A 22,472-nucleotide genomic window follows, 5' to 3' on the forward strand; every position below is an offset into this window, starting at 1 on the left:
TGATGTTTTCCATACTTTTTACTGAAGTATTAATATTGGTTTTTAAATGAAGATATATTTGGAAAACATCCATTTATTTATTTTAAATCAAAACTTCGTTTGTCACCAGGAGTGAAACTAAAGCAACTGTGCAACAACGGATCTTGCGAGGATATCGGCAACTCCCATCGCTGCCACTGCCTCGATGGATACACGGGCTCTTATTGCCAGAAGGAAATCAACGAGTGCGACTCCGCCCCGTGCCAAAACGGAGCGGTTTGCAAAGATCTAGTTGGTACCTATCAGTGCCAATGCACCAAAGGTTTCCAAGGACAGAACTGCGAGTTGAACGTCAACGACTGCCTTCCCAACCCTTGTCAGAACGGAGGAACCTGCCACGATCTGATCAATAACTTCTCCTGCTCTTGTCCGTTTGGAACTCTTGGAAAAATTTGCGAAATCAACGTCAACGATTGCAAACAAGACGCTTGCCACAATAATGGCTCTTGTATCGATAAAGTTGGCGGTTTTGAATGCAAATGTCCTGCTGGTTTTGTAGGTCCGCGTTGTGAAGGCGATATTAACGAGTGTTTATCCAATCCGTGCTCAAATCCTGGAACGCAAGATTGCGTGCAACTAGTCAACGATTATCACTGTAATTGTAAACCTGGGTTTATGGGCAGGCATTGCGATGCTAAGGTCAATTTCTGTGCAAACTCTCCGTGCCAAAATGGCGGCATTTGCACTGCTATCCAAGGTGGACACGAATGTCTGTGTGGCGATGGATTTTATGGCAAGAATTGTGAATATTCAGGATACGCGTGTGACTCGAATCCTTGCCAAAATGGAGGCTATTGCCGGACAATGGAAAACGGAGACTACGTCTGCAACTGCCCGTCAGGTTTGTCCGGTGTCAACTGCGAAATAGATTCTATGAACGAATGCCTTTCGAATCCTTGTAAGCATCCCGAAGCCCGGTGCATAGACAAGCCAGGGGACTATTTGTGTTACTGTCCCAGACAGTGGACCGGTAAGAACTGTGATATACACGACCCTCATTCTAGAGGAGGCTACGGAAGTCCGGTATCTGGTGTGTACGGCAAAAATCCAGTTCTGACTTTGCAAGAATTAGACTTGGCATTCCAAAGAGAACAATGCGTAAAATTGGGCTGCAAGGAGAAACAAGGCGACCATCATTGCGATGAGGAATGTAACACGTTCGCATGTGAATTTGACGGAAACGATTGTTCACTCGGTATTAACCCATGGGCGAACTGCACGGCTCCGATAAAATGCTGGGAAGTGTTCATGAACGGGGAATGTAACGAAGTTTGCAACACTCAAGCTTGTCTCTTCGACGGCAGAGACTGTGAGAAGTCCTTGCAAAAATGTAACCCAGTGTATGACGCGTACTGTCAAAAGCACTATGCTAACGGCCATTGCGACTATGGATGCAACAATGCTGAGTGTAACTGGGACGGCCTGGACTGTGAAAACGAACCACCCGATCTAGCTGAAGGTGTAATGTCAGTTATATTGCTGATGGATATGCGAACGTTCAAGGAAAATTCAATTGCATTCTTGCGAGACTTGGGCCATCAACTACGGACAACAGTACTAATAAAGAAAGACCACTTGGGCAACGACATGGTGTTCCCATGGAAAGGTTCTACCGATGTCGGTCTCCAAGACACTGAATTCGGGAAGAAACACCACATCGTGTATACAGAAAGAGGTCAATCGGGAGTGCAAGTTTACCTAGAAATCGACAACAGAAAGTGTACAATGATGTCTGGGTCTGAATGTTTCTTCTCGGCACGTGAAGCAGCAGATTTCTTAGCAGCTACAGCGTCGAAGCATTCCTTGTCACCAGATTTTCCAATATTCCAAGTAAAGGGGGTCACTACTCCCGAAGATGGCGATATCCCAACAAACTCCAAATACGTATTCATCGGTGTTATCCTCGTGCTGCTCGCTGGTCTCCTTATTGGAGTTCTAGTCACAGCACAGAGGAAACGCGCTGCCGGTATCACATGGTTCCCAGAAGGATTTATTCGGAATAATTCGTCAACTAGACGACGTTCCCGACGTAGAGGTCCTGATGGCCAGGAAATGCGGAACTTGAATAAGGGATCTATTGGTTGTATAGACGTTGATATGAATGGTGGTCATATGGGTCCTCCTCACTGGTCTGATGATGATGAAGATGGTTCCGCTCCTCCGAGGGCTAAACGACCTCGAGGTCCAGGTGACGCGAATGGTGCCCCAGGGGGTTATGCCTCTGATCACACAGCTATTACGGATTATGAAGAAGCTAGTCACGAGCCTAGGGTCTGGACACAGCAACACTTAGACGCTGCAGACATCAGAGTTCCACCGATGATGACGCCGCCTGCTATCGTGAGTATTGTTCAATTATTCCAATAAATCTACATTTTTGTACACATCTGTTAATTTTCATGCCTAAATCGCTCGACTAATTTTGAGGAATTTGAATACGAACACAGTCCGTCAATTTGAAGATAGAACTGACCTTAAGTTTATAAGCTAACTTTCTTCTTAAGTAAAACTTGATTTAGAGGAAGAACACTTAATTTCTTTGGCATTGGCATTTTTGATTTCAGAGAAGGACACCTTTTGTGCTAAATAATAGTTATCAGGAATAGAAAAGTTAACAATTAGTAACGCAATACTGCCAATTTTACCAACTTTTATTGTTATTCCTACAGCACGATGGTCACGTAGACGTAAACGCGAGAGGTCCGCTCGGGATGACGCCTTTAATGGTGGCCGCCATCAGAGGCGGAGGCTTGGACACCGGCTCTGATGTGGAAGAGGAGCAAACAGCGCACATCATATCGGAGCTGGTGGCTCAAGGAGCTCAACTCAACGCTGCCATGGATAAGACTGGAGAGACCAGTTTGCATCTCGCTGCAAGGTCAGTTAATCATAGAAACTTGTCAAACATTAAAAAAGAATACTAAATGATGCTCTCGCGGAGCATACAAATGTTTTAGGGTTTCCAAATTCCTAAGAAAGATGAGTTCACAGAGACAAGATTCCTGTTCACTCTATCCTTGATTGTGTTTAAATTGTAGGGGGTAGAGACACTGGGATAACATTATACGAAACTTTATTTCAAATTAGAAATGTGAATTAAGATTAGATGGACTATAAGCATGTTCAGTCAACGAATATTTTATAGCAATAACTTTTTTAGTCTAACAAATCGATTTTCTTTTGATTAAATAAGTGAATTATACAATTCGGTGTAGATACGCACGCGCGGACGCAGCGAAGCGTCTCTTGGACGCCGGCGCGGACGCTAACTCGCAGGACAACACAGGCAGAACTCCGTTACACTCTGCGGTCGCGGCGGACGCCATGGGCGTGTTCCAGATCCTGCTGCGGAACAGGGCGACCAATCTCAACGCTAGGATGCATGATGGAACTACACCACTTATATTGGCTGCGAGGTAAGCTAATAATAGCATTGTTAGTCCGCGCAAATTACCCTAAAGTGGCTGTGTTTATCATAAAATCGACCGTTTCGCTAAAATTTGCGGTCTTTGTTAGGATTGATGGGGACTTTTAGAACTTCATTACAATGGTATCACTAGCGTGCATGTATATTTCGTTCTTTGAAAATCGTGCCAGGGTTTTGACAGAATTACCTAATATAATGAAAATTATTGTTACAAATTGTGTGAGCAGAACGGATTACATACTCCGTACTCCCTTGAACTTACAAGCGCCATATCCGAGTTTAGTTTACGCTGTAGACTACTGTGAAATATTGTCAAAAAGAGTTGCATAATTAATTATATAAATATTTAGATAATGACTTCAGTTAAGGACATGAGGACTAAACATGCTAACCCAACAGGCTCGCGATCGAAGGCATGGTGGAGGACCTAATAAACGCCGACGCGGACATCAACGCGGCGGACAACAGCGGCAAGACAGCGCTGCACTGGGCCGCTGCCGTCAACAACGTGGACGCGGTCAACGTACTACTCGTCCACGGCGCCAACAGGGACGCACAGGATGACAAGGTAAGGAGCAGAGCTTCGGACTTGTGACTACGGGTGTAGGTTTAAGAAATTCCTTTAAAACTAACAAGATTTGGTAAGATGTTACAAGAGTAGAGCACTTATTTAGTTACTAAGCTAAAATTACGACTAATGTTCTTCCGGGTTTATACTGACTAAAACCCCACACGGTGATTGTGTAGGCCTAGGATGCGTCAACTATCTATCTCGTGAAAAGAAATACATGTTTTCGACAAATAGCAGTGGAATCCCAAATATTAATAGATAATATTTTCGACATTATTGATCGACAAATTGGCTTTTTAGTCTCGAGATATTTTGTGACGCCCATTCTAGGCCTTCTGGCGTTGAACCGTATTATGGGGTTTTAGTCGGTCTGTGTAGACCGATGACGACATGAAAAGTTTTTCAAAATAAGACGGAGATCGGGAGAGTTATTCAACAATCATTAAATCTCACCTAATTTCTTTATGTTATACTTTAGGACGAGACCCCACTATTCCTCGGCGCGCGGGAAGGCTCGTACGGCGCCTGCAAAGCGCTGCTAGACGCCATGGCGAACAGAGAGATCACGGACCACATGGACAGATTGCCGCGGGACGTCGCACAGGAGCGCATGCATGACGACATCGTGCGGCTACTGGACGAGCACTGTCCTCGGCCGCCGCAACACCATCATTTGATGGGTAAGCTCTCCAACTCTTTATTGGTCTCGATTATCGTGCAACGCCTAAATTACTGTAAACTTAAAAAAGAGTTAAATACTCTATCTTGAGGAGTAAATTACTCGAAATTAAAAGTTGTATTTATTCCATCCATAAAAAATCTTTTTTTAACTGCTATTTAATAACGGAGTCCTGGATATTGTATGCTTAGAGTAATGAAGCTTAATTTGGTAATATCTTCCTTTGGACATGTTTCAACTGAAACATTAATGAGACTATAAGTGTTTGATAATGACGTAAACACATTTTATTAATATTTTAAAAAGTCATTAAAATTGAGGGTTCCTCAATTTTTTTTTTGTCGCAGAACTGTCAAAATCCATGTTGTTCACAGCTCTAACATCATCAGCTCATCTCATATTTTTACATCTCATGTTTTCCCCCAGCTTCACCGAACCCCCACCCGCATCTGATCAGTCAGCCGACAGTAATCAGCTCGACCGCCAGCAAGGGGAAGCCCAAAAAGGCGCGCGCGAAACCCGGCCCCGACAGTCCACAGGAGCAGGCGTACGACAATAACATGCAGCCCACGCAAATAAGGCGGTAAGTTCAAAATGAGAAAATTATTTTTAATTAATTAATACAGCCCAATACAAACGTTTCGACGTCTCGGAAGTTAAGTACGACTATCACTACAATTGTCGCACAGGTATAACAATTGACGTCATGAAATTCTAGCGTTGAATCAGTGGCGGATTTATCGGTAGTCTAAGTAGGCTGCAGCTTAGGGCGGCAGATTTCAGAGGGCGGCAAATTTGCCTCAAATAACTGTAAGCGCTATAGTGCGTTGTCTTGTAATGTTATTCACACATTCGTATTTTACCAGCTGATGTTGTTATTTTGTCTAAACAGGAAGCCCAGCGTAAAAAAGAACAATAAGAAGGTGGCGCAGGAGGTGCCACAAAGCGTAGAAAGTTTGGGATTCAGCCTGAGTCCCGTCGAATCACCGCTGCAAAATTTACAGGTATGCATCTTCTTCATTCATCTGATTTTTCCATGCAATGCCCAGATTCAGATCAAAATGCCCGACCTCATTTTCTCTTCCATTTGTTTCATGTAGAGAGAGTGTAGAAAAAATATTGTATGCCTATGTACGTATTTAGCCAATGTAACACGCGTTGGCCTATTTCGATTTATTAGTATGCCGTTCGGATTAGTCCCATGGCATGAGTTAGCACTTGTGTTACAATGGCACTCTTTTGATAGTGGCAGAAATAACTATACCCTGTCGCTAAATTCCACGTATAATGTCCAGGACCTACCGTCGCCGTACGACGCGACGTCGCTGTACTCGAACGCGATGGCGCAGTTCCCGGCTGTGGAGCAGCTGGTACAGCACAAGCAGCCGCCCAGCTATGACGACTGCGTCAAGGTATGCTTCATACGTTATTACTATACGTGTAATGTCTGAGTGTGACTTGGGCGTTAACTATAGGCCTCTGAAGTCACAGAAGAACCAAAGTCATCAATAAAGCTTAACCAGTTATATGTATAGCAACATCAATTGGGTTGGAGGGAGCCGCTCGATGTTAGCGGCCTGAGACAGTGGTTTTTGGAAGTCTATACAAGAGGTCTATGTCCAGCAATGGACGTTTATCGGCCGATGATGATCCAATACGAGCCGACAGATGATTAAGAAAAGTCGAGCGTTATCGCTCTGTTGTTCGTCTCAAACTACCCTCTTTTTACAATATATTTTGACGTGACAACGATTTGATGGAGCCGGCTGCACACTCGAAAAACGATGACAGGGTTGCCAACTTTTTTTACAAGAAATAAAGTATATTCTGGTCTATGAAGATTTTTAAACAGTATTCTAGAAAATCGAACACTTTCTTTCGATTCCATCACTATTTCTTATGACGTTGTCACGTTCAACTATCGTCAGTAAACCGACTTTACAGACAACTGATTTTTTTGGTTATATTGGGATCCTCTACCTTTAAACTCATCTACTAAGCCACTCGGTTAGCTCCGAGTCAGTGTACCAAAGGCGGTGCTAACAGCCAACAGTACGTGTGTCCGCAGACGGGGCAGACGCTGCAGTACGGCGGCGGGGCGCTCGGCGCGTCGCTCTCGCCGCCCTACTCCAACCACTCGCCCACGCACAGCAACCAGACCACCTCGCCGCACGCATATATAGGTATGTTACTTCACTCTTTTTTTTTAGTGAATGTTGTGTGCACTTGTTTTGTTACATAGATGTACGTATAAGTCAATGTGAGCTAGTTATGTATTATTTGTGTATGTCTCTATATGTATATTGTAAGTGTACGTAAATAAATAAATAAATAAACGCTCGGGCCAGACGAAAGAACTGCGCGGGTATGAAGCCGTGCGCGCGGGGCATCGCTACCCCCCCTCCGCGCGGACCATCAGGGGTGTTACGAACGAATTCGCCAAGCTATAAGAGCTAACTAACATCTTGTACTTTAAAGTATGAACAACTTGGGCATTTTCTTTATTCCTTCTAATGTAAATGTATTATTGGTTAGTGGGTTTTGAACTATTAAAACAACTCGATGGATATAACTGATCAATATATTAGTATCCAAAATATTATTAGCAAGGTAGGCAATACGTCCGTCCACAAGCACGGTGTCACAAAAAATGAGGAACAAAACGAAAACATTGAATTACATTCTGTTTGCAATGAATGAAGATGGCGCTGGTATATTATTTTATACAATCAAATATTTTTTCTTAATTATATTTATAAATCAAGATTAGTTTTTGTATTTATTTGTAAGATTAACCAACATGTACCGCGTGCAGGCTCGCCGTCGCCGGGCAAGTCGCGACCGTCGCTGCCGACGTCGCCGGCGCACATGGCGGCGCTGCGCCACCACCACCTCGACGCCGCCGCCTACTCTGCGCTCGCGCACCTCAGTTAGTATCTCTTTTATTTAACTACTACCCTCGGAATTCAGTTTTTCACAAATCCCGCGGGAACCATGAATTTTTGAGCCGGGATGAAAAGTACTCTATGTGTTAATCCAGAGTAAAATCTATTTTCGTTCCAAATTTCTGCCAAATCGCATCAGTAGCCGCAGCGTAGAAGAGGAACAAACATACTTACACACAAACTTTTGCCTTTATAATATTAATGTGATGAATATAAATGTACCTCTACCCCTACCCTACCCCTATCCTCAAAAAAAACTCCGTAAAGATCATCGTCGTACTTCAAGGAATATTCTAAAAACAGAATTAGCTTTCAGTCGTTCACATTTAGCGATTTATTTTTATGTTATAAATGTGTTAGTAAATCTGTCTATCTGATGAATTTTCACGGCGTAACAGCCAAATTGATTTTAATTAATTTTTGGTTTAGATAAAAAGTAGCGCTTTGTTGTATGTATACTTGTCTCTGTTACAAAAAGCCCTACTGCTTTTACTAATAGATTGATGTTTTTTATTTATTTTTTACAACAAGCCCTTGACTCTTCTCAATCTCACCTGATGTTAAGTGATGATGCAATTTAAGATAGAAGCGGGACTTGTTCGAAGGAGGATGAAAATCCACACCCCTTTCGGTTTCTACACGGCATCGTACCGGAACGCTCAATCATCAGGACCTTCGTCTTGTAAATCCACCGCGCATACCACTACGCCACGGAGGCCGTCATACTTAGTACTTCTACTGTAGCGTTATCTTGTCCCTCAGGTGCGAACGGGCAGCACAACGCTCAGCTGCAGGCGGTGATGACGCACGCCGCAGCGCTGGGGCAGGTGCAGGGGGCGCAGCACCCCGCCATCACGAACCTCATGTCTGGTGAGGATCCACTCCGTTGTTTTTCGTTATATCGATTTTTTTTGTAAAATGATTGAATGAATTCACAAAAATATCGAACAGGATGGTACAAAAAGAATTCAGCCTATACATTTTACCTTATCCGGTGCATGAATGTTATTATATTATCTCATTAAATACATTTAAACGAAAATAATAAAAAAAACTAAATTAATAAAATGTCATAATTACAAAATAAATGATGTCCATAAAAGTCCATAAATCAATTAATTTATTTATTTATTTATTAAGTTTGCTAGCGACTTTTACATATTTTTACACATACAAAAAAATCAACTTTGCTTTTGCTTTTGCATGCTTAGCGTATGCAAAATCGTATTAAAGCAAACATTGCTTGCAAAACCACTTTCATCTAATAATTTTACAAAACAAAATACTTATATTTTACAACTTAAATATAAATCTAAAGCATCCTAATTAAAAGCAAAAAAAAAATTAAATATGTATTTCTGTATCTAAAACTATATAATCAAAAATTAATAGAAAAAACTAAACAATAAATAGTAAGAAAATGCAAGGAAACTAATAAAACAAGCCAGTCATACTTGGCTGACCAGGTTACTAATGATTAACCTGCGAAATGTGTTTGGCGAATTTGAATTGACATCCAGTGAACCACTAAGCTTATTCTTTAATGTCGTAATAACTTTTGTTGATTATTATAATATACCTACATTTAACATATAAATAGAGCTTGGATCGAATCCACTCGACTTAAGTCCGACCAACTGACGGTGGATTAAAACTTATTGGAGGAACAACCAATCTAATTATAAGTTAATGCTAAGTTAACTAATGCTAAACTAAAGCTAAATTAGGTCTGTTTAATAAAGTATTCAAGTTGAATTTGAAGTAATAACTGGATAATGGCTACTTTTGTGTTAATTTATTTTTATATAATGGTCATGATGAAACTGTAAGGGTGCATTGAAAAGAGATTTATGGAAATTGAAATTGTAAATGCGGCGAAATTCTGGACGTTCCGGTCGGCAAAGACTCACTACTGGTTTAAACGGTGTTGTTATTGAGGTTCGAATTGTAACAAATTCCGTATCTTTTCAGGTCTTTATGGAAGTTGGGGTATGGGAGACACGTTCCCGACCCCCTCGCCAGAGTCCCCGGATCACTGGTCGACCCCTTCGCCGCAGACCCCGCTCACTCAGTCCCCCCACTCGGATTGGTCGGACCGCGCCGCCTTGTCGCCTAACGACATACAACAGACAAACAAAGGTGCCACTGAAGCGTTTTATATATAATCTGTTATGTATTAAATTACATAGTCAACAAAAGGTACTACTTTACGAGGGTAGTATGATTTTTATGTTACAAAAATTGTGACTGGAATATACCTTTTCTTCTATTTTTTTTTAAATTATTCTTTTTGGTTTGAGCCAATGAGTATTGACATAAAATTTACTGTTCATCTTGCATTTTAATTTGTCAATATATTATTAAATTCACTGTCAAAGTTTAACAGCTAATGTAAAATGTTTTTAACAATCAACGATTTGAACACTTTTGATATTATTATTATTAAGACAAATGTAAATCGGTGTTGCCCTTTTATAAAATTCTACTTTTGTGGTAGTTTTATTTTTACAACTTTATTATGATACACAATGTATTGAAAAATGTGCTAAAATTCATAGAATAGTTATTTGTGTCTTGTATTAAAGTTTGGAAATCTCAAGGTGCTAGGGTGCCGTAGGTAGATGATAGACTGATTTGTATAGCCATGACGTAACTAGCATAGTGCACTGGAAATGACAATATACTCTGATGTAGCCTTTTAGGTGTATTTTTGGTAGGAGATCATTCCAAAAAAAATTGGATGAAATTAAAAATAAATATTTTAAATATTTTTTTAGATCCAATAAATTGATGGTCTTCAATAGATTTTAAAAACAAATTAAAATACACCAGATTTGTAACACGGACGCCGTGAACTAAATAGTTGTTATTGTTAAATATGTGTTTTTTATTCATTGTTTTATAAAAAAAACGCTGTGTTTTAAAAAAATAAAATAATATTTAAATGGGAATTATGTATCAACATATGAGATTGTTTTGCGTAATGACGTGAAAGGAAATTATTTATGTGTGATTCTTTAGCACGTAATATTTTGTAATGTACTGTAGTGTATGTAGATTTTTTTTAATTTTAAGTAAATTTTATAGGTTAAGGTTTTAGGTTATAATTTTAAGTTATTGACTTTGATTGACGCCTGCTTCTTTTTTATTTTATTTTTAGTTTTTTTATTTCTTGTTTTATGTTTGTTTTTATATTTAAACAATCTCATTATGTGTAATTATACTTTTTATTATGTGTAACTTACTTTTATATACATGACAATATATTTTTCAACGGGCATCAATCTCAGTTGAGTTTTGAACATTTTGTTATATCTTCCGCTTTTTTTATCATTCCAATATTGCTTCCAAATGTTGTTTAAAGGAGACTTAAGGTTTTTTATTATCATGATATTAAAAATACTCCATAAAGATTACTCTTATAGCCTTTATTAGCGTTTTTGGCCATAAAAAGAAACAAATTGAATTAATAAACTTAAAATTAGTAAAGGCGTATAAACGCGTTAAAAAACTAGTACACCTTCAGTCCCCTTAAAACAAATGTATTCCAAAAGTACGTTCACATCGTACAGTAAGATCTCATCATTCCATTGTTCGCTTTAAATGAAACATAACCTTGGGACCAATATGCTCAATTTTGTTAGAATTGTCAAATTTGCCTTCATGTATTTTGTAATATATTGTTTGATAAGTAAATATTTTAGTTTTTGAGCTGATGAATTTTCTGAGTAAAGTTTTTTTATATAACTATATACTTAAATACAGTATAAAATACTTTTTGTCAAATATTTCATCAGCTCTTGTACTATTCTCGTTAGCTAAGTTTTTAAAACTGCTATCCATCTCATGTCAGCTGCGCCTACATATTTGTAAATATTATTTTTATCATTTAAAATTAATATTTAATGATTGAAAACTACTCGAATAAGTTCGATCTTCGTAGTTTTTTTTCTCAAAATAGATTTTTAGTTATATTTTTTTCACTGTGTCATTGTTATGTGCCAATGAGCCAAGTTTTTGAATAATTTGAAAGCAAAAATGATGTGACTAAACGGCCTATTTTCATAAAGTTTTGATTTGATGGAGTACAATTTGAATAAGATATTTGTTGTGTCAAATGTACTAAGATTCTAAATTATTGTTAACCAATTAAAAACAAAATCAAGTTTTAAATAAAGTTCAAAATTAACCATCTGTACTAAAATATTTTTGATCAAAATTATGATTTTTAGTAGAAATTTTGCTTGAATAATGGCAACATTATACTCTATCAATGTCATAATTTAAAATGTTTATGGTGCGTAAAGTTAATTCATAGATTCAATAAACATCTGATTTAAAAACTTTTTAGTGATAATATTAATAATGTGTATTACTAATAGATATAAGTAGGGTACGTAAATAAATCGAAACGCGTGCTTCCTTTAAATGCATTCTAAGATAAAGTATAGTAAGAAAATAAAATAAAATATTTAGCAAAATTTAAAAAGTACAAAATATCTTTCAAATTTTTTCAGAGTATATTTGTAACGTACTTCCGTTAAATTTTAAGGGGGTATTGGGAATTCAATAGTACAATAAAGTAAAAAATACCTTGAATAAAAAAATATAATATTTATTACTTTCGTCTTTCACATCTCAAAGATTGCTTTTCTATTATTTTAATTGCGATATTTATTCAAAATTGTATGTACCTACGTTCAAAGACCCTGCCCTCGTTTCTAGTAAATAAAATACCTACTTAGGCTCAAAAAATTCTTGGCACATTGTTAAAAAGAGTTATTTACTAAATAATTAAACAAATGTAAAATTAAGGCACAAAACACTGTCAATCTCGTGGTGCCTTACAATTATAATGAATTGTAATAAACTATTATATAAGGGAAAGTTTAGTTTTTAAGACATCTGTAAATACACTTTTATCATTATTTTTATTATGAAATGCATTTCATTGTAAGATTCTAAAGTTTCAGGAGAATAATTTTTAAATATTTTCCCATAATTGACAATAAAGGAATAAATTTTAAACAGTTGTTTCTCTCAATTCGGCGTTTCCTATTTACCTCTAATATACGTTCCATTCGATTTCATAGTAGGTAGTGTAGGAGCTATTATCTTAGAACTTGTCCAGGAAAGAGCTATCACTATAGAGTATTTTAAGCAAACAGTATCGCTGTTCCGTCTGTCTAAAGGACATGCCTTCGCCTATCTACATAGTTGCCGGAGAAATTGCCGAAGATTACCATACATTGATGCTACCAATTTTATTGATACTTGATTTTTTACATAGAAATTGTCACAAGCAAACTTTAATTAATAAAAAATCCCTTTAACTTATAATGACAAACTTCCATATAAAATCATAGCTTTCCTCTAAAATAATAAATAAATACTTTTAAATAAAGTAAAAAAATTGGTGGTTCAGGAATTATGTAGACTTTTGCAAGTCTACATAATTCCTGGACCACCAGTCACCATGTTGTAATAATACACAAGCTCCGTAACATGGTGTTGCTTCTATACGGCACAACAAGCTGATGGTGCAGCTTGTTGTGCATCATCATCAATCATTAATAAGTATACGGCATCTATTTTACGTATGCTGCACCAGTAGTAAGTAATACTTGCAAGCTCCTTACGTAAGTAGCACAAGCAACGAATATCTTAGGGACTTAGGAGTTAAGTAAATCCCTTTGTTGTGGCAAACGTGAGGATACATACCCTCAGACCTCTGGACTTGTATCGCACTCAAATCCACCACCAAATTGTCTGTTTTTTAATAGGGAAGAGGTAAACTATATCCTTTATCTAGACACAACTAGGTATATTTATTTAAATCGTAATACACACACGTGTAATTTTAACACATTGAAACATCGATTCTATAGACGCAGTTTATACACGTTAAATCGTGATATTAAACTTTTGACAGAGGCGTAACGTATAGCGAAGCAGGTCCTATGGTAATTGGTCTAAGCTGTTACATAAACTGAGCGAATTTAAGGTATGTTTGGAGCCTGAGATGCCTGCGAATTTACTAGATCTATTTATATCAGTGCCGACTAATCAATTAATCTACCCAAAATAATAAAGCTTAACAGCTGTGAAGCCAAAAGTAATAGACCAAATAAATATTTTTTTTTGGATTCACTAAACTACTAGTCCAATTTAATTATTTTATTTACATTTTTAACATAAATCACTCATAGAACCACCATGCGTTTGGTACAGACGTTTTTAAAAAGTTGTAATAAATATCTATGGTATTGTCTGGCTCAAAAAAAGAGCTCGAACTCAGAGCCGTAAAGCCAATTAAAAATAAGCTGTTGTTTAATCAAAGGGACAGATTTACATTCTACCCTCCAACATGATATGTCTACTAATTATTAAATGATTATTTGAATCGATGTAATATTTTCTCGTAAATAATTGTTCATATCAAATTATGACATGGTTTGTGTAATTTAGTGAATGAATACTTAGTTGTAATATGTGACTCAAGTTGATTTATACCGAGGATTGTTTTATCTGCAAGTAAGTTTTTATTATACTAATTCTATCAGTATTAGTAAGTTGCCCGTTTTAGGAGTTTTTTAGAAGGCACCTATAAGTTTGTTCTTCTGATTTGATACAAAAAAAAGAAAGAAAAGGCCGGCCGCTCAGTGTTTGCGTTTCTGACAGGTCGTGATCGAAAGGGACAAACATATTCAATTAATTAGTTTGTAAGTATTCTCAATATACATGAAATCGAGTTGCACATTAAAAAAATGTGAAAAAAAACACAAACAAACAAATTCCCAATGGATGAATTTTCATGCTGTTTCTTACAGGTAAATTATTAGGTATAAACTACATCTAAGCAATGTTTCAATATGATCAGAGCTATAAACATCTAAAACAAGGTTATCCGAAAAAAATAACGCGATTTTTACTGGCATAACTAAGTGGTTATGCCAGTAAAAAAATCGCGTTATTTTTTTCGGATGTGGATTCGATTCCCAAAGCTAGAAAGTTCTAGCTTTGGGAATCGAATCCACAGCCAGACTACAGAAATCAGGGTCATTCACTACACACAATTTCATGCACGTATATAGTCTTAGAATAGTTTAGGATAGATCTTACCCAGTGGATAGTGTGGTTGCAGCCGCGCGGTGAGACGAGCACTGGCTGGTGGACGGCTGGCACCGCCTTGCTGGCAATCACCAGTGCCACTGTGTTCGCCAACCTGGCAGTGATGGTGGCGCTCTGGCGGGTGCGGAGGGCCCCCTCGCACTACCCCCTGATGAGCCTGGTGATGGCTGACTTCCTGGTGGGCGTGGCGGTGTTACCCGTTGCTGCGATGAGAGAGCTATTTGTTTTTAATTTAAGTAAGTACCTACGAGTAAATCATGGCGTTCTTATCTCGTCCGTGTCGTTTCCGATTCCGATTGGTCCGGGGCATGCACCTCCAACTTTTCAGTTGTGTGCATTTTAAGAAATTAAGTATTACGTGTCTCAAACGGTGAAGGAAAAACATCGTGAGGAAACTTGCTTACCAGAGAATTTTGTTAATTTTCTGTGTAATGAAGTCTGCCAATCCTCATTGGGCCAGCGTAGTGGACTATTGGCCTAATCCCTCTCATAACTGAGAGCTGACTCGAACTCAGCAGTGAGGGTTGATATCGACGAAGTACTTACCTAAATCATTACGTAGGTACCATAACCCGCGTTGGCGCAGCGTGGTAGGTCTAAGCTCTATATCCCTTTTCCTATAAGAAGAGATCCCTGGACCTGTGGGGACCGTTGAAATAAGTTTTGTAATACTTAAGTATAAAGTAGGTAGGTATGGTGATAATGTCTCTCTCTCGTATCTCGTGTCTTCTGGTAAGCCACCCACAAAATTTACTTCATGCACTTTATTAATCCCCCGTACCTCGGAGAGCACATTATGCCGTCGAAAATATTACTCCCCCGTGCCCCGGAGAGCACATTATGCCTTCAGCGAAATTACTCCCCGTATCTCGAAGAGCACATTATGCCATCGATCGTAATGGTCGTTAAAGAATTTAACATTATCACCATAAGTCTGCATTGAAGTAGCGTGGTAGATCTAAGCTCCCTAAACTCTCTCCTACGAGGAGGGAGGGTTCCAGTGAGCTGTAAAAAAATAGGCTGGTAATACGTATTTATTTTTCCCTCAGATCGCATAATCTGCGCACTATGGAGTACATTAGATGTGCTATGCTGTACAGCGTCTATCCTCTCGCTAAGCGTACTTGGCTGGGAGAGGTACTCTGGCATCACGGCGCCGTTGGCACGAGCGCGGCGGGCCAAGACTGCCAGGACGTTGTCAGTTCTCGTCTGGCCAGTTTCCATTCTGGTAGCGTTGCCAGACGCTTTCATTCCCTCCCCAAAGGCATTAAATCCAGGGGAGTTGGAAAAAGCTTGTGACGTTAATACTAATATTTGGTAAGTAAACCATTTTATTAATTAATTTAATCAATACTCGCCCCTTAACTGCAAGCCAATATTTTTTTAAAAATGAATACGAGAATGGCAGCTAAGCCATCTATAGTCAATTGTTTTAGGATTATTTTGATGGAACTGTGAAAAAATATATAAAGGGGCCCTCGATCACCAATAACAGAACAATAACTCGTTGACCATGTACCGATCAAGCTGAACATTACCACTATTAGTAACCTACATTCTTCCCACCTAAAAGTAACAATACTGCTTGTCGCCAAGATTGACACAAATTCTAAGGAGCATGACGAAGATAAATGAAATAGAAAAAGTGGAGAATAATAAGAAATAAAATGCACAAGTTAGAAACTTTCCTCAGTTCGCTTTTGATGGGTAACTCCTTGGTCAACAGGTACGTGTTCTTCAGCATAACGCTCTCATTCTACGTGCCTGCGACCATGATCTTGACTCAGTACGGGTTCATCCTACGCGCACTCGCCTCGCCACCGCATATACGGGCGCACCGGGGACGGACGGTGTCGCCGCACTGTCAAAAGCTGGTAATGTTCTCACTCTACGTGCCCGCGACCATGATCTTGACTCAGTACGGGTTCATACTGCGCGCGCAGGCCTCGCCGCCACACATACGAGCGTATCGGGGACGGACTGTGTCGCCGCACTGTCAGAAGCTGGTACTGTTCTCTCTCTACGTGCCCGCGACCATTATCTTAACTCAGTAGGGGTTCATCCTACGCGCACTCGCCTCGCCGTCGCACATACGTGCGCATCGGGGACGGACGTTGTCGCCGCACAGTGTGAAACTGGTAATGTTCTCACTCTGCGTGCCCGCGACCATGATCTTGACTCAGTACGGGTTCACCCTGCGCGCACTAGCCTCGCTGCCGCAAATATCGGCGCACCGGGGACGGACGTTGTCGCCGCACTGTGTGAAACTGGTAATATTCTCACTCTGCGTGCCCGCGACCATGATCTTAACTCAGTAGAGGTTCATCCTAAGCGCACTCGCCTCGCCGTCGCACATACGTGCGCATCGGGGACGGACGTTGTCGCCGCACTGTGTGAAACTGGTAATGTTCTCACTCTGCGTGTCCGCGACCATGATTTTGACTCAGTACGGGTTCATCCTACGTGTCTACGAGGATGGACGGTGACAGTAACTGATAATGTTCTCACTCTACGTACCCACGAACATGATCTTGACTCAGTGTTTTAATATTGATTTATCGATAATGATCTTAAGTTTAACTTTAAGTGGGTATCAACCATTTGTATAGTCGTATTAGACAGTGGTGAGAGGAGTGGCTCCTTATTATATTTTAAACAGATATTTACGTTTATTACAGAAGTCACAACAGACACAACATAAATCTTCGCCAAAGTTGGCGTCTCCAAGCGCTTCCGTAAAAACTGACACCAATCAGAATTTAGCTGTGTAAGTTATTTACCTATTATTCAATTTGTGTAGTTAGTTTAAATTAAAATAATGTTTTTACCTATTCATAAATAATTTCTTTGTTTATCAATTTGAATATAATTATTTTACCGCTTTAACTTTTATCTGTGTGTTATGTACGAAAATATTCATTCATCAGGTAGGAGATGAACTAAATGACATTCCATATTTCTTTGAACAAGAGCTTCTAAAAGAGTAGATACTTACCTAATTTTATTTCTCTTCTTATAGCGATGCAACACCTAAAGCACCAAATAATTCGGCAGCACGCATTATGGCCTGTACTGAACCCACTACAGGAAAATGTAGCTACAAGTAAGTTTATAATATATATAAGAAGCCTACAGTCAGCAACCAAGCTTTGGATCCGTAAGTCATCACTGGCAACAAGCACTGTTCGTAGTATAATTTACTTACTTAAATGAGATAAACAAAATAATGTCTACTTATATAAATACTTATAGCACCAAACCAAATGAACCAAAGTCACTGACATAGCTCAGCGAGTCGCGAAGCTGAAGTGGCAATGGGCAGGCAGGGATTAGTTCGAAGAGCCGTTGGAAGTTGAGAGTCCCAAGGTGCTGGAATGGCGACCCTGCACCGGAAAGCGCAGTGTTGGTCGCGGATGGCGGGAAACCGCTAGATGCTGGCGGCTCAAGACCATCATGCTTGGAGGTCCATGGGGGGAGGCAAGAGGGAGAGGCCTATGTCCAGCAGTCAAGGTCCATCGACTGATTATGATGATGATACTTATAGGATATTATGAATAAATTACCTGCTGTCCTTTCTTCCCATATTTCTGCAGTCATACCCTGCGTGGAAGAAGTTTGAGTTAAGTTAATATTAATTAAATATCTAGGAGCAACTTCATAGAGCGCCAGCGTCGAGCAACCCGCATGATTGTGATGCTGATGGCACTGTTCTTCGTCTGTTGGACTCCGTACTTCGTTATATTACCTTTAGGTAAGAGATTGTTCACTAAATCACGTCAGACATTAGAGAAGCGTTTTCAAAGACGAAGAAGTTTACTAAGAAGGGTTTAGATAGGTTTTGGTCCATTGGCTTGTCTGTCGGTTTTCTAAAAGTATTATTTAGCAAGGGTTGCCATATTAACGTCAGTGATTTGCATTGTTAAGTACCAGTAAACGTTAAGGATCATATGATCATTAGGACGACCAACACTGCGTTTACTAGGTGGTAGGTACTTTTCACGTCAGAATCTGCTTGTCATGACATGTCTATTCTGCAGTTCAATTGACTAACTTTGACGTATCTTAGTTAACTTAAACGAAATTGAGATTTAATGTAACAAATGTCATCCGGTGCCTACTGGTGGATGTGATACAGTAGGTAGATGACATTTCTCAATTGATTAATAAAGACCAAAATAGTAAATAGGCCAGCTGTTCTTTGACAAACAATATGGCCTGCCTATAGGCACTTCAGCTAGTTCGTTCACTGATATTTATTTGTTGTTGATTCTCTTTTCTATAGATGCGCTGTACGACATCGTGAGTGACAGCTCCTGGGCGTGGTGCTCATGGCTGGGCTACGTCAACTCGGCGCTCAACCCGTTCGTGTACGCCGCCGCCTCGCCCAGCGTGCGCCGCGTGTTGCAGCACAGCCACACCAGCTCTGGGCAAGATATACCACTAGCGCAGCGGTCGCACAGACCTTGACTGAGGTAGGGTTAAGAGATCTCAACTATCCTTCACTCACAACCCGTAGGGGGGGTCGCGAAAACGGTTTCAAGTATTAAAATTCCGCCCGTGGTATATATCGCCTGCCGTAAAAACGGTCTATAACCAGTATACGGTTTACGGTTTTAACCAGTGATGAGGTGGAGGACTGATGGGCGGTTTGCCCTGGCGTCTACTTCCTGATATGAATCGTCTATGGGCACTTATATGCGGCAATCCGGGCAAGGCCTTCGACGACTACCGCGGATTGGTCGCGGCCTTCCCTGATGGCGGTAAGGAACCTTTTCGTTAGAAGGTTAACAGATCTCATGTCTATTAATGGTCTTGTAGGCTTAGGATGCAACAACGACATATATCGTGATGAGATAAAAACGTATTTGTCGCGACCAACGAGATAATCTGGTGGAGAGAAATTCGACCAATAGCGATGCAACCGGTAATAATGCTATCTCTTTCATTGCGTTGGTTCGAAAGAGATGGTACTGGGACAGCTCCACCGCCATGGACGATATTTTGTCTATTTTCTCTTCTCTCTTCACTTGGTCGCATGTTAGCGTCACTTACAAGTAGGATTACTAGACAGGTAGCACACAGTCTACAAACGCTAACGCTAGGAAAAATAAAAATAATATGTGAATGATCACTATCTTGATCACGTGATCTGTCGACACCAAATGTCACTCCCATACATTTATTAATTTTCAAGGCGTTTGCGATTTTAGATAGGTAGTTAATCGATGTGCCAAATAGGTGCCAAACCCAGGACTCTGGATAGTTTCCACTGCTAAGTGATGCTTTATCACAAGTTAAAGTTTCCCATTTAGCAATCCGATGCAAAGCCACATAAAAAATAGACACTTGGACACTTTCAATTAAGATGGTTGTTAAATAACAAAAACACAACAAATTGAAAATAAATATTATTCTTTATTTACATAATATTCGTTCGATTATCTCGTGTACATTCTCTTTGGCATAAATCTACCCATTCGTATCTGTCTTTAAAAATATATTTAGTCCATAGTTCATGCGCTTTCAACTTCAAGTTGCGTCTTGACTTTTGCGTCTATATTATTTTCAATAATAATTTGACGTTTAAAGATGTAACGCATTTATGTGGACCTTTTTAAAAATCGAAAATTGCACTCAAAAAATACTGTCTCAGTGTCAGTGGAAGAAAACTTCGTAAATACAAACTACGCTTAATAGGCCAAGAGCTAGTGTACAATCTGTTTTATGATAAATTCATAAAAAATATTCAAGCCATTAGACGCTGAATGTTTTCGCCATTCAACCCAAAAAACGCACGATATATTTGAAAACATATAGACCAAATCAGTAAGTAAGTTTACCTAATACATTTTTTCAAGACTTCTAGTATAGTTGTATAGTTATTAGGATAAGTTAGCTCAAGTTCCTTATTGTATTCTTTCTCAATAAAAAAAAAGACTTCTATATCTGAAAGTATGTTTATCTAATAAAGTGGCCAGTATGTAATCTCTGTAAAAGTCTTTAAGGAATGTTATCGTATTCATTTAGGATTAATCGATGTCTTAAACCTGAATTAGTAGAAATTATTAATCTGATATAACATTTTATACCCATTGAACAAATGGTGCATCAGCTCTTGGTCTATAAATTAAAAATATACAATTCAACAACAAATAACAGCGATAGTAATATTATTTACAACTTAATCATAAACTTTGAAAATTACCAACAAAAACAACGCAGCTGCCACTTTGTGCAAATAAATACCAAACAATACAATTTTTATTTTAAAATTAAATTAAAAATAGCTAAAGGATTTATAATACCTACTATGCAATACCGAAATTATTTTTCATATAATTTTAAGCAGCTTTTAAACTTAACTAAACTTAATCAAATAAAAATTAACTGCTGAAATCCAAGTTAAAATTACCTAGGTAAGATAGATCTCAAACATTTTCAAGTTGTGGAAAATTACACCTGTTTTAATAAAAACAATGAAATTTCATTGAAACTACAAAACAAATCTGGATGTCCAATAAAAAATAATGCAGATCAAAGTTAAAAACAGGAGTCCACAGACAATCTGTCCACAGATTCAATCCACAGAAAGTCTGTTAAAGCAAGTCAATAACAATCATTACATAATAAAATTTTACAACAATAACCACTATCTTATTTAGGAACTGTAATTAAACTAAATAGAAGTGGCGATAGACAATATTTAGCTACACAATATTTGAACAAGATACAAAAATTTACACAAAAATTCAGGATTTATTAAAATTTAAATCTTAATAAAACATTTTGTGATGTTTCTTAACTTCTTAACATGAAAAATTATTTACTCATAGGTTAATATACTTTTCATGTTTCAGGTTACCAAGATGGCGTGGTGACGTCACAAAATGGCGGCTAGAGCGAGAAAATGGCGGCAAGTGACAATATGGCGGCGGCTAATGGCGGGGAAAGGGAACTAGCGGCGCCGAAATCTCTGGCATCCGGTGAGCAGGTCTTGCAGGTGCATCGGCCTGAGAGACAATATCCTGGCTCATCTTCTTCTGATACGCATTCCTAGGAAAATAATTTAAAATGTGATGCTAGGCTTAGATTAGCACAAATTAGCCGCATAGAATAGTGGCTAAATTGTAAAATATTTTCAAAACAATATTTCTTAATTTATAAGATCTATGATGGCTAATTTGAATGCTAAACACGATTATCTAACTATTAAAAATTATAATGTAAGTTGAATAAACATCGACAATGTAAATATGGTATTTATAATAAATTGTGCTTAAAATTGGTCATTTTTCATTTATATAATATGAAGCATTTGACTGACTGCAAGGTGAATTTGAAACCATGCAAAGACACGAAGACATAGGTCCCTGATTTCTTAGTGATATCCGAAATTAAGAATATACGAAAATAACTAATCACACTCTTTTTACAAACACAAACTCAGTTCCAAGACCTAAGCCTCTCTAAGGTTTAAGTCTCATATGAGATACCCTTGGTTGACTGCGGGTTGCTGGAAACCGCTGAATGCTGGCGGTTTACGACTTGTGTTTGGATGAGTCCATGCAAGAGGCCTATATCCAACTGTGGATGTCCGTCGGCTGTTAATGATGAAGAGATGGCTTTAGAGAGTCGTTTTCCCATTCTTTAAGCCTAAGAACTATTCACCCTGTCAAACTA

At 38.7% G+C, this 22,472-nt stretch overlaps 3 protein-coding genes across 4 annotated transcripts in view; 2 read left to right on the forward strand and 1 right to left on the reverse strand.

Annotated features, from left to right (window-relative positions):
• The window catches only part of LOC112052049 (neurogenic locus Notch protein), a 186,571-nt gene extending 173,882 nt beyond the window's left edge, over window positions 1-12,689 (forward strand). The window contains exons 22-33 of one of the 2 annotated variants that reach the window (XM_052881333.1): window positions 110-2,379; window positions 2,709-2,917; window positions 3,255-3,455; window positions 3,866-4,034; window positions 4,516-4,717; window positions 5,143-5,299; window positions 5,609-5,720; window positions 6,012-6,128; window positions 6,770-6,899; window positions 7,532-7,645; window positions 8,424-8,531; window positions 9,633-12,689. In XM_052881333.1, coding sequence (XP_052737293.1) covers window positions 110-2,379; window positions 2,709-2,917; window positions 3,255-3,455; window positions 3,866-4,034; window positions 4,516-4,717; window positions 5,143-5,299; window positions 5,609-5,720; window positions 6,012-6,128; window positions 6,770-6,899; window positions 7,532-7,645; window positions 8,424-8,531; window positions 9,633-9,826 — 3,983 coding nt within the window. In that variant the 3' untranslated portion in view covers window positions 9,827-12,689. The remainder of the gene's footprint in view (window positions 1-109; window positions 2,380-2,708; window positions 2,918-3,254; window positions 3,456-3,865; window positions 4,035-4,515; window positions 4,718-5,142; window positions 5,300-5,608; window positions 5,721-6,011; window positions 6,129-6,769; window positions 6,900-7,531; window positions 7,646-8,423; window positions 8,532-9,632) is intronic. The other variant, XM_052881334.1, reaches the window with a different exon arrangement.
• A 1,345-nt stretch (window positions 12,690-14,034) lies between these two features.
• Window positions 14,035-21,788, forward strand: LOC112052045 (octopamine receptor 1-like). The gene is made up of 9 exons (XM_024090945.2): window positions 14,035-14,195; window positions 14,795-15,028; window positions 15,842-16,109; window positions 16,519-16,666; window positions 17,471-17,559; window positions 17,812-17,895; window positions 18,440-18,543; window positions 19,075-19,264; window positions 21,650-21,788. Coding segments are annotated over exons 1-8 (1,113 nt in total). The 5' UTR covers window positions 14,035-14,194; the 3' UTR covers window positions 19,260-19,264; window positions 21,650-21,788.
• The window catches only part of LOC112052046 (prion-like-(Q/N-rich) domain-bearing protein 25), a 44,084-nt gene continuing 41,799 nt past the window's right edge, over window positions 20,188-22,472 (reverse strand). The window contains exon 8 of the mRNA XM_024090946.2: window positions 20,188-21,845. Coding sequence (XP_023946714.2) covers window positions 21,687-21,845 — 159 coding nt within the window. The 3' untranslated portion in view covers window positions 20,188-21,686. The remainder of the gene's footprint in view (window positions 21,846-22,472) is intronic.

The sequence above is a fragment of the Bicyclus anynana genome, chromosome 4 (genome assembly GCF_947172395.1).
Source record: "Bicyclus anynana chromosome 4, ilBicAnyn1.1, whole genome shotgun sequence".
Classification (NCBI taxonomy): domain Eukaryota; kingdom Metazoa; phylum Arthropoda; class Insecta; order Lepidoptera; family Nymphalidae; genus Bicyclus; species Bicyclus anynana.

Coding starts and splice junctions, on each gene's coding strand:
- LOC112052045 (XM_024090945.2), top strand. Junction 16,667..17,470: donor CGCCGCACTGTCAAAAGCTG/GTAATGTTCTCA, acceptor CGTTTATTACAG/AAGTCACAACAGACACAACA. Junction 17,560..17,811: donor ACCAATCAGAATTTAGCTGT/GTAAGTTATTTA, acceptor CTCTTCTTATAG/CGATGCAACACCTAAAGCAC.